This window comes from Hyperolius riggenbachi, chromosome 8 (genome assembly GCF_040937935.1).
Source record: "Hyperolius riggenbachi isolate aHypRig1 chromosome 8, aHypRig1.pri, whole genome shotgun sequence".
NCBI lineage: Eukaryota > Metazoa > Chordata > Amphibia > Anura > Hyperoliidae > Hyperolius > Hyperolius riggenbachi.
Genome location: NC_090653.1, coordinates 279,188,548 through 279,200,767, shown reverse-complemented (window position 1 = coordinate 279,200,767; position 12,220 = coordinate 279,188,548). Strand labels below are relative to the sequence as shown.

General features: G+C 45.6%; 1 protein-coding gene across 1 annotated transcript in view; it reads right to left on the bottom strand.

Annotated features, from left to right (window-relative positions):
• Positions 1–12,220, bottom strand: part of LOC137527922 (ficolin-1-like) — a 118,511-nt gene that overhangs the window by 79,917 nt on the left and 26,374 nt on the right. The window contains exon 6 of the mRNA XM_068248989.1: positions 2,539–2,668. Coding sequence (XP_068105090.1) covers positions 2,539–2,668 — 130 coding nt within the window. The remainder of the gene's footprint in view (positions 1–2,538; positions 2,669–12,220) is intronic.

The window sequence follows — 12,220 nt, the reverse complement described above, 5'->3', positions numbered from 1 at the left end:
TTAATGACGTCATCAAGCCGGGACCCGATCCATTCTGCACATAGAGGCTGTCAGCGGTACTGAATGGAGGGGAGCCGATCGCCGCCGCAGGAACAAGATTAGGTGAGACTTTTCATAGCTTCCCTGCGCCGCCGATCTCTGCAAGGGGGGGATGGATGAAGAGCATTACAGAAACCCCTCTGCTCTGAGGGGGGGGGGGAAAGCAACACAGGATCAACAGGGGGGGAGTTGAAGGGGCGCACACACACCTGGCTATGGAGGGGGGGGGGCGGTGAATAGCCACTACTAGACAGCTTGGGGGGGGGGGGGGAAATAGATAAATATTCAAATCTTGCTAGCTGGGGGGGAGGGGTACTAAGGCCTGCCTGGGGGGAGGGGGGGGGGTATCCAGAGGCACATCTGACCAACTATGGGGGAGGGAGGAATATGTGGGTGCACATCTGGCTAACTGGGGGGAGAATCGAATTATAAACGAGGAAAAAAACAACAATAAAAATCGGACACAAACTGAAAAAAATGCATTTTATTTCCAAATAATTTATTGTAATCATGCATTGTACTAGGATTGAATTTTAAATGGTGAAAAAAACCAGATCGAATGGAAAAATAAAATGTGTGGGTTTAACTTACAGCAGCAACTTTTATTTTCAAACTATAATGGCTGAAAACTGGGAAATAATGACTTTTTTTCATTTTTTACCCCTTGTTCCCTTTAAAATGCATAGAAAAGAATATAATTCTTAGCAAAAAGTACCACCCAAAGAAAGCCTGATGGGTGGCGGAAAAAACAAGGTATAGATCATTTATGTATGATAAGTAGTGATTAAGTTATTGGCAAATGAATGGGAGGAGTGTGAAATGTAGAAAATTGTTCTGGTTTTTTAGGGGGAAAACCCCAGGGACGCGAAGTGGTTAATATACACACCCAGCCATTTTGTCAGAGTTTCCAATCATTTTTATCATAACTGGGGAAAAATTGAACATACGTGTGTGGTACATTGGTCATATTTTTGAAATGTTACAATCAGTCAGAAAAACTGATTGCAATTCTTAAATTAAACAGATATTCAAAAAATTGTATGGTGTGTGGCCACCTTGTGTCCTCCATACACTCCCATCTTCATCCACCGCTGTGACACATGGCATGATTTTATGTAATAACATGTCATGGAGGAGAGGAGTACCTGCGAGGATTATGTCTGGGAGTGCATAGAACCATGGACTGACACAAAAGTGTGCCTGCCAGTGCCAGGTGAGGTGACACCCTACTCTGCCAAAGACTCTGCAGGGGTTCCAGGAAAAATCAGTTAAGTTGGATGGTGCTTGGGGGGGGAGGGAGCAGCCGGTTTAGGGGCCCAGGGGGGATTTGACTGCAAAAAAAGGGCACCGAATGCTACTTTTTGGTTGGGGGTGTCTGTTGGGGAAGGAGGGAGGGGGGGGGGGGGGCAGGTTAATTTTGCCCAGGGGCCCCATTGTTTCTAGAACAAGGGGTTCGATTTACAAAACGGTGCTAACTTTAGCACTGGCCCTTAGCACGTCTAAACTCACTCCAAATCTGGTGAAAAATGAAATCGCGCGCAAAGTGTAGCGCGCAAAGTTTTGCGTGCGCTAAAACAAGAGTACGTGTGCTAATGCAGTACTTCGCGTGAAGACGTGATGACGCCTCAGATCGCGCGTAGTGAAAACAATTGCACGCGATGTGAACTTAGGAAATAAGACGATACTGGCGCTCAGCGTCAATTTAGCGCGCGCAAACTATTATGGGCTAATTTAAGTCTGCTGAGTACATTACCACAATTGATCTATCTAGTGCGCGAAGTACCATATTTAGCGCACAAATCACGCATCGGGCACAGCTAATCTCTGTGCGCGCTACTATAACACATCCTGCGCGCGTTATACTTTGCGCAGGCTGCATTGGTCAAAACTAGTTAGCGCTTTACTTTGCGCGCGCAAATGTCTAGCGCGTGATGGCTGAGTTAGCACCTTTTCGGAAATCGAGCCCAAGGCCTGCTATACGGCGGCATAGTGGTTAGCACCCTTGCCTTGCAGCGCTGGGTCCCCGGTTCCAATCTCAGCCAAGTCAACATCTGCAAGGAGTTTGTATGTTCTCCCTGTGTCTGTGTGGGTTTCCTCCCACATCCCAAAAACATACATATAAGTTAATTGGCTTCCCTCTAAAAATTGGCCCTAGACTATGATATAGACACTACATGATACATACATAGACATAAGACTATGGATTAGATTGTGAGCTCCTCTGAGGGACAGTTTAGTGACAAGACAATATACTCTGTACAGCGCTGTGGAAGATGTCAGCGCTATATAAATACTAAATGATAATAAAAAAAATAATGCCACAGAGTATTTCTGAGTCTTGTGATTGATCAAAAATTTCCGTCATATTCACATGATTGTGGTAAAATTCATCATTTTCTGATTGGTCCAATATTCAAAAGTATTTTACTTAACTACCCTTATTAACAAAGACAACAAAAAACAAAACAGAACCTAGACTGTAGTGTAAGTGGCCATTACCTGAATATGTTAGCTGATGAATATTATCATTCCCCAACCAGAACTCTGTCAGATGACTGCCAAACCCCGTCTTGTAAGCCTTCCAATCTCGATAGAAATCAACAGAACCATCCACACGTCTCTGGAAAACCTAGAATCAGTGTAATTGATTCAAATGTGCATAAAACTAAACAAGGTAATCAACTTCTCCTATATAGAGTCTTTTGTCCCTATAGGTGACACTATTAATTTTGGACAGGTCAGTTAACCTTTTTTTCACTATTTTTATCTCTCTGAATAATATCCAATATTGAACAGAGAAGAATTGGAGAATATTGTAGAGTGCTGTAACTTTTCCCTGCTGTCTCAATAATATAATAATAATAGTACTGATAAAAGGCAAAGGGCCATATGCAACTCAAGGAGATATGAGGCTTACAGAATGCAAGCTTTTTATCACCTGACACTCAGGATTTACCAGGGAATGTGTGAGTGATGTCCAAGTGAGAAGACCCTCTCTCAGGCAAACAATAACTATTTACCTGGTGTAACGATTGCGGAATCGTCTCCGTGGTCAGCGCACCAGACGTGCGCTGACGCGGCAGATTTCCTCCACAAGCGTATAATTGAGGACACCCAGGCTAGGTGCTATGCACCTGCAGAGGGAAATTCCTGTCGGCAGGTGGAGCTGTGGAGTGCAGAGGAACAGCTCCTCTGCCCTACCACACACGCCAGACAGGAATTGTACGAAGGGAAGAAACGCAATCGCAAGAGAAGCGATTGAGAGTGAGCACAGAGACAGATTGTGTGTGTGTGCATAAAATTAGTTGCCAACCCCCGACTGTGCACACACCACAGCAGATAAGAAGCAGGAACGCGATCGCGAGAGGTGCGATCGCCAGACGTGACACAAGGTACAGCAAGGCGGAGCACGAGAGTAGCAAAGGCACAGCAAATAATACAATAAGGAAATACGGAAAATAACAAAAGCTAGCTAACCGCGAACACCGCACTCATTCGCAACAGTGCACGCGGTTATGCGCGGTCTCCACGTGATAAGCACAATAGAGACAAGCACGCCTAACTAACCATTAACAGACAAACATGAAACAGAGGACGCGAGCGCTTGCTTAACGGTTACCTCACCGAGCCTCCAGCAAGCGCAGCAGACAAGACAGACACACGAAAACAGGGACAAGCGACAGGAGGATCCCCAGCGCTAGCGAATAGTAGCTAGCGCGATCCCAGGAGACAGAGTAGCAGAACAGAAGGATCCCCAGCGCTAGCGAAAAGTGGCTAGCGCGATCCCAGAAGACAGAACAGAAGGATCCCCAGCGCTAGCGAAAAGTAGCTAGCGCGATCCCAGGAGACAGAGTAGCAGAACAGAAGGATCCCCAGCACTAGTGCTAGGGCAAGTGCGATCCAAACACACGGCAGACAGAACAGATGAGGTAGGCAGAAACAACCGCTGTTCCAACCTACACTCCAGACTCAATCAGAAGGATCCACAGCCGCTAACGCTAGGGCTTGTACGATCCAAATACAAGACAGACGGAACAGGCAAAACAGATAATACAACCTGACTGGACTAGAAGGGGAGCCTAACGCACCCCCCAGGAATTAACTATACTAGATAGCAATGGCTGACACTCCAGCAGTGTCCATCAGGAACAGACCATGGAAGGGAAATGTCCAGCAAAGCATTCTGGGAGCAGAATGCTTTTATAGTGCCAGTCATCAAAAGAAGGCAGGTAACGGATTTGCATGACTAATGTATGCAAATCCCTCAGCAACACAAGCTGCACAACTGACAGAAGGTCTCCTTTCCAGAGTCCTGCAGCAAGCAAACCTAAACAATGGTCAAAAGGCTGCCTGTCTGCGCAGGCAGCTGAGCGGATTCTCACAGTACCCCCCCTCCTAGGGTCGAATTCCAGACGACCCTCAAAACTGATATCTCCAAACCACTCTAACAGAAGACTCATGAAGGTCGGGGCAGCCCGGCAAGGTCCAATTCCAGAGTCAGTCCACCCGAAACCGACCTCATCGGAAACAGAAGCCACCGAAACATGCCCATCAGTACTACCAGTCTCAGTATAACACCCATCAGGACTGTGAACGCCAGAGAAGAAGCCATCAACACCCTCCAGACAATACCCACCACCTTCCAAGGAGCGTCCGAAAATACCAAACCTGCCACAATACCTGTTCGAAGTGTCCCTTACAACACAAAAGCCACCGTTGATCTTATCCAGGGTACCAAGCAAAATCTCTCCCGGAATCTCCCAGAACCTTTTGAAGCTCCACAGAGATCCCAAGAGGGTAGAACAATCACCAGGCTCACATGGAGAATTACCAAGAACCCCCATGGAACCAATGACCATTCCGGATTCAAAATTACGAGGACACCCATCAAGATCAAGACTTTCAGGGACCACTTCTGGGCATGCAAGCAGGCAGGCCATATCAGAGCATGTCTCCACCGAGGAAGCATCTGAGTACGCTGGTAACCGAGGCACACTTGGGCTTTCTGGGTCACAGAGCACACTGGGGTACACCAGCACAGGAGAAACCTCAGGACATGTCGGGGAACTGCCAACCTCAGAGTCCGGCACGTCAAGACCAAAACCAGTACCGGGAAGAGAAACATCATGAGTGGAGGTCACAGGCACTGGACTTTCAAAAGAAGACTCGGATACAAATTCAGAAATTTCTGTGACAATAATATCATCATTGACTACACAGGCGTGAAGCTCCATCAGAGCTGAAAAGATAGCCAGCAAGGCAGCAATGCCTACTGAAGTGGGCAACACCTCAGAAGGACTTGGGGGGCAGGAGACGTCTCCTACAAGTTCTGCACCCTTTGGGAGGAACTCGGAGATCTCCAGGAGGTCAGACAGGACCTCAGGAACATCCTTTTTCAAGTTTCCTAAGAAGGATTCTAAACTATCCATGTTACAGGGCAAGGCTTGATCTTTATTTTGTGAACCGGGCAGATGTCCCAGGGAAGGTTCCACCATAAACTGAGACTGAATTTCATCATCAGGACAGGGATACACAGAAATATCTAGTGAAACTAACTCTGGCTTTCTGAGTTTCGTTTCACTGCAGGGAAATTCCTCCATAGCAGTCAAACCAGACTGCAATTCCAAAATAGCAGAGAAACCGGTAACAATGGTTGCAATACCTAGACGAGCCTCTAGGGACACTGCAGGAGATTTTAAACAAGGTAATATTGGCTCATCCAGATTACTGGGTGGAGAGTCAGTACTTACTTCAGAATCAGACTCGCAAATGTCAATGCGAGTGGACATAATGTCTTTATTCATGATACAGGGCAGGCTCAGAGACATCTTCTCTGGACAGAGCAAAGGTGCTTCAGTATCAGGTTCACAAAACCAAAGTGCTGTCTCATTCTTAGACTCGGCTAACGATGTCGAATCCGAGGAGACAGAACGCAAAATTTGCGAATCCACAATCGCTTTAGGTTGCGAAACCGAACACTCCAAAGACAGGGATTCTGAGGTCTCCAGGCTGGATTGCTGGATCTCAGAAACGCCAGCTGACAATGTACCTTTACAAACGTCACCTGAATGACGTACACGTAATTCATTCAGAATCATTTTCCACATACAAATCAGCGGACTCACAAAGTCAAATTCACACCCCTTTTTTTCTCTTAAGGCGGAAGCATAACTTATACATGCTCTCAAGACAGATTCACTTCTGGCAATGTAGTACTCACAAAACGACTCTGAATCGTTCTCCAATTCATACGCCAACGCTTCGAGCTGTTTTTTCTGGAACGGGGGCTCCCATTCACACCTGACTAGGTCTGAGCATTCATACTGAACCATGTCAGGGGAAGTTGTGACAACAACATGAGGAATCATATTAATTTTACTCTTGAAACTGCATAGTTTGGGAATTTTCCCCATAGCAAGATCATAGATGGAGGATATTAAAGTAGTACTGAGAGAAGAAGATCTGTTTTTACATGACAAGGGATCACACAAATCATTGACAAACCTGACACACTCACGCCGATCACAATCGACAGGAACATCTGAGAAACCGGCATCAGATCGCACAGATTTAACCTCTAAACAGACGGGAGAAACTCCATCAGAATTCACGCAGGTGTCCACAGTCGAGGCACACCCATTCATTTCAGGTCGCACAGTGTCCAAACTCACTTGCTTTGCCCCAGAAAGACAGGAATAATCATGTGACAATGGTGTCTCTTTATTGGAAATAATTGGTTGGTGTGTGTGCGCAATTCGTCCAAAATAGTCTGCCACACATAAATCACCAGATCCACATCACACTCATCACATTCATCAGAATCGATCAAAAGGTACATAGAGTCGAGACAATCATTCAGGTCATCCGCGCTCTTTGCGATATAAAAATCGCAAAAGGCTTTCCAATCGAAATCAAACTCTTCCAACAAGGCCCCAATCTTCCATGAGGCAAATGGCGGTTCAAACAACCCAGTATCTAGGTAATCTCCATATGGGTTGGGGTCAGGAACGAGGACAGACTTTTTAACTGCTTTAATGTAGTGTGCGATCCTACCTATAATAGGATCCACATATGCCTTTGCCTCAGGCAATGACATCTGAACAAAATCGAAGGTTCCCTCTGCCCTGGGAATTTTGGTTTGGCTGGACATTCTGTAATGATTGCGGAATCGTCTCCGTGGTCAGCGCACCAGACGTGCGCTGACGCGGCGGATTTCCTCCACAAGCGTATAATTGAGGACACCCAGGCTAGGTGCTATGCACCTGCAGAGGGAAATTCCTGTCGGCAGGTGGAGCTGTGGAGTGCAGAGGAACAGCTCCTCTGCCCTACCACACACACCAGACAGGAATTGTACGAAGGGAAGAAACGCAATCGCAAGAGAAGCGATTGAGAGTGAGCACAGAGACAGATTGTGTGTGTGTGCATAAAATTAGTTGCCAACCCCCGACTGTGCACACACCACAGCAGATAAGAAGCAGGAACGCGATCGCGAGAGGTGCGATCGCCAGACGTGACACAAGGTACAGCAAGGCGGAGCACGAGAGTAGCAAAGGCACAGCAAATACTACAATAAGGAAAATAACAAAAGCTAGCTAACCGCAAACACCGCACTCATTCGCAACAGTGCACGCGGTTATGCGTGGTCTCCACGTGATAAGCACAATAGAGACAAGCACGCCTAACTAACCATTAACAGACAAACATGAAACAGAGGACGCGAGCGCTTGCTTAACGGTTACCTCACCGAGCCTCCAGCAAGCGCAGCAGACAAGACAGACACACGAAAACAGGGACAAGCGACAGGAGGATCCCCAGCGCTAGCGAATAGTGGCTAGCGCGATCCCAGAAGACAGAACAGAAGGATCCCCAGCGCTAGCGAAAAGTAGGTAGCGCGATCCCAGGAGACAGAGTAGCAGAACAGAAGGATCCCCAGCACTAGTGCTAGGGCAAGTGCGATCCAAACACACGGCAGACAGAACAGATGAGGTAGGCAGAAACAACCGCTGTTCCAACCTACACTCCAGACTCAATCAGAAGGATCCACAGCCGCTAACGCTAGGGCTTGTACGATCCAAATACAAGACAGACGGAACAGGCAAAACAGATAATACAACCTGACTGGACTAGAAGGGGAGCCTAACGCACCCCCCAGGAATTAACTATACTAGATAGCAATGGCTGACACTCCAGCAGTGTCCATCAGGAACAGACCATGGAAGGGAAATGTCCAGCAAAGCATTCTGGGAGCAGAATGCTTTTATAGTGCCAGTCATCAAAAGAAGGCAGGTAACGGATTTGCATGACTAATGTATGCAAATCCCTCAGCAACACAAGCTGCACAACTGACAGAAGGTCTCCTTTCCAGAGTCCTGCAGCAAGCAAACCTAAACAATGGTCAAAAGGCTGCCTGTCTGCGCAGGCAGCTGAGCGGATTCTCACACCTGGGTGTTGCTCATAGCTGCTGGGAAATAGGGATTGAGGGTTTTTTTGCATCGTTGGTGTCTTTTAGCCCCACAATACTGCTACATTGCTCCCAGGGAGAACCACTGCCTCTGTTGCCACCATCCGATCAGGGTTGCTCATCACGACCTCGTGATCGTGGTCCAAATCCGGGTCGTGATCACGGATTTAGCCGTTATTAAACCGCCAAAACCCACCTACTTTAACGGTTAATAGCAAAGCTCCCTTAAATGCCAGAATCACCAAATTTGCAGGTTATGGTAAGAAGAAAAGTGGAAGCAAAGGGAATTTTTTTTTTTCAAAAAAGACCTTATACTTTTTGAGAAAATCAATTTTAAAATTTCAAAGGAAAAAAGTATAAATTTAAATGTGGTACATGACTCTTAGTTTTTAGTGAAACAATTCCCGCCAACTAGCAGTTAGTAGCAAAGGCCCCTTATATCCTAGCAACACCAAATTTGCAGGATATGTTAAAAAGATAGTGGGAAACAATATATTTTTAAAAATTTAAAAAAATGTAATTTTTTTTCAGAGTGTGGGAAATTAAAAAAATAAATAAAAATAACGTGGGGTCCCCCTACCCAGCATATTTAACCCCTTGTCCCCCATGCAGCCTGGGATAACCAGAATGCAGAGCCCCGGCCAACTGGGGCTTCGCACTCTGATCTATACCAGCCCGCATGGTCCATGGTATGGGGGGCTCTGGTGGATAGGATGTAAAGGCGACGAGAAAAACACAAACAAGTCCGGGAGCCCACTAAGTCTGGGTTGCGTTATAGGCAACCACTTGTGTTAGCATGTGGAGAAGTACCGTCTCCACTCGGCCTTGTGCTTCCTGGCTGGTCGCTGCTCCTGGTAAAAATTGATTTTAGGTCGAAGGGCTCGACTCAAATCACCCTCAATATATAGTATATATGAGGAAATACGATTACTTAAGGGTTGGGTAGGAGGCGCCCGGTTCAGGGAATGTCACAATATAGGATGCTTGTAACACTGTAATGGTTGGTTAGTCCATTCACTACCACATATGAAATTACAAATATGGAATAATAAAATTGTCCTACCTCACAGGTGTTTGGCAGGACATAAAGGCTCATAGGAGTCACGATCAAATATTCGAAATTTTTTTATTTTTACAAATGGTGCACTTCGACAACGCGTTTCTCGGCCTAAAGCCGCTTCTTCAGGTCAATAAAAAGTGCCTTTAAAAACAAATGGCGATTCTCAGATGACATTAACACAGCATGTATATATATAAAAAAAAAAAAAAAAAAAAAAAAAAAACACTCTGCAACCAGAAGGCCTCAACATTTGCCTGGAGCACAACCTGTGATAAAAGACTATAAGATTGACTACTCATAGCATAGACCCCCAATTTACTACCCAGTTATTAGATATAGACCCCGAATCAACAACGAAGTCACCACAATCATATAGGGACCATGTCTATGATCACTCACAGACACCATATACCTTATACACCCGCATCCCCGCGCCACCGTAGACCCCTACCGTCCTTTCCACCCCCCCCCCCCTCGAATATTTGATCGTGACTCCTATGAGCCTTTATGTCCTGCCAAACACCTGTGAGGTAGGACAATTTTATTATTCCATATTTGTAATTTCATATGTGGTAGTGAATGGACTAACCAACCATTACAGTGTTACAAGCATCCTATATTGTGACATTCCCTGAACCGGGCGCCTCCTACCCAACCCTCTGGTGGATAGGGGCAGCCAAGCCTTCCCCTCCCCCCCCCCCCCGGAGCCCTTGTTCAATGAATGGACAACAGGCTCTACCCCACCTTCAGTGCCCCAGGAGGAGGTGGGGCAACGACTCCCTGGGGGGTCATGGTGGCATCTGGGAGTCCCCTTTAAGAAGGGGACCCCAGATGCCCACTCCCCTCCCAGGAGAAATGAATATAGGGGTACCCCTTACCCATTTCCATAAAGGGTTAAATTAAATAAAAATGCAACAACTAATAAAGTACTTTAATATTCTAAATTAACCATAAATACTTACCTATACCGTTAAAAAAGTTCCCACGCCAATATCCTCGGAAATGATCCCACACCAATATCCTCTAATCTTGCAATCTTCTGACTGTAACAACTTGATTGAAGATCACCGCCGGCCGCCACCACACATGTCGCACCCCGCTGCAGCTCTCAGCTATACTAAGTATAGCTGAGAGTGCATCCACCTATGCGGACGCATTGCCGCCGGCTCTCGTTGTCCTCCCCACCTGTCACCCTCACTCATGTAGGCACCCAGTACACCCATGGGTGCACTGGGTGCCAGCATGGGTGAGAGTAATAGGCGTGGGCAGGTGGGGAGGTCAGCGGGAGCCGGCGGCAATGTGTCTGCAGAGGACGCTCTCTCAGCTTTACTAAGTATAGCTGAGAGAAAAGAATCTTTTTATTTCCCTCCAAGGCTCCGCATTGGTTCCTTATCGACCAATGGGGATCCTCCTGAACTTTTTTTAAAGGTACAGGTAAGTATTTATGGTTAATTTAGAATATTAAAGTACTTTATTCGTTGTTGTTGTGTTTTCATTTAATTTGACCCTTTATGGAAATGGGTAAGATTTCTCCTGGGAGGGGGGTGGGCATCTTAAAATATGCTGGGTAGGGGGGACTCCACATCATTTTTTTTTTTTTTAATTTCCCACATTCTGAACAAAATAAATAAATAAAATGTTTGAATTTAAAAAAAAATATATGTTGTTTCCCACTATCTTTTTAATATATCCTGCAAATTTAGTGTTGCTAGGATGTGAGGGGCCTTTGCTATTAACTGCTAATTAAACTGTCATTTACCGCATTTAAAGATAAACTCCAACCAAGAATTGAACTTTATCCCAATCAGTAGCTGATACCCCCTTTTACATGAGAAATCTATTCCTTTTCACAAACAGACCATCAGGGGGCGCTGTATGACTGATATTGTGGTGAAACCCCTCCCACAAGAAGCTCTGAGTACCGCAGTACTCTGGGCAAACTGCCACAATGTAACAATGTTCACAGACAGGAAATGGCTGTTTACAGCTGTCTGTAACAGCCAGAACAGCTAGCAGCAGCTACATAACCTGCCCACAGTAACAATGTCACCATGTAATACATGTCAGAATGTGAATCTGGGAGAGGAAAGATTTTACAATGGGCAAACACTGACTAAATCATTTATACATAATTATTGTAAAAATGAAGCACTTTTTTTTATTACATTATTTTCACTGGAGTTCCTGTTTAAATGTATACTTTTTTTCTTTGAAATTTTTAAATTAATTTTCTCAAAAAGTATAAGGTCTTTTTGAAAAAAAAAAATGTTCCCTTGCTCCCACTTTTCTTCTTAACATAACCTGGAAATTTGGTGATTCTGGCATTTAAGGGGACTTTGCTATTAACCGTTGAAGTCAGCGGGTTTTTAATCACGAATCACGACTCGAGTCGAATATCTGTTTCGATTTGTGATCGGATCACGAGTCAATTTGAAAGTGAGTCAAATTTGTGATCACTCGAATCGTGATTGGGGGTATCCGAGCAACCCTGAATCCGATGTCCCTGGCCAAAGTCACAATGTTGTCCAGCACCCACCATATTCGCTACATGCCAGGCTCCCCTGGCATCATCACTCCCCGGAGCTCTGAGCCAACCTGCCGGGACTATTGCTGCTGCTTCCTTCTGTTTCTTGAAGTATTTAAAGAAAATCTGTAGTGAA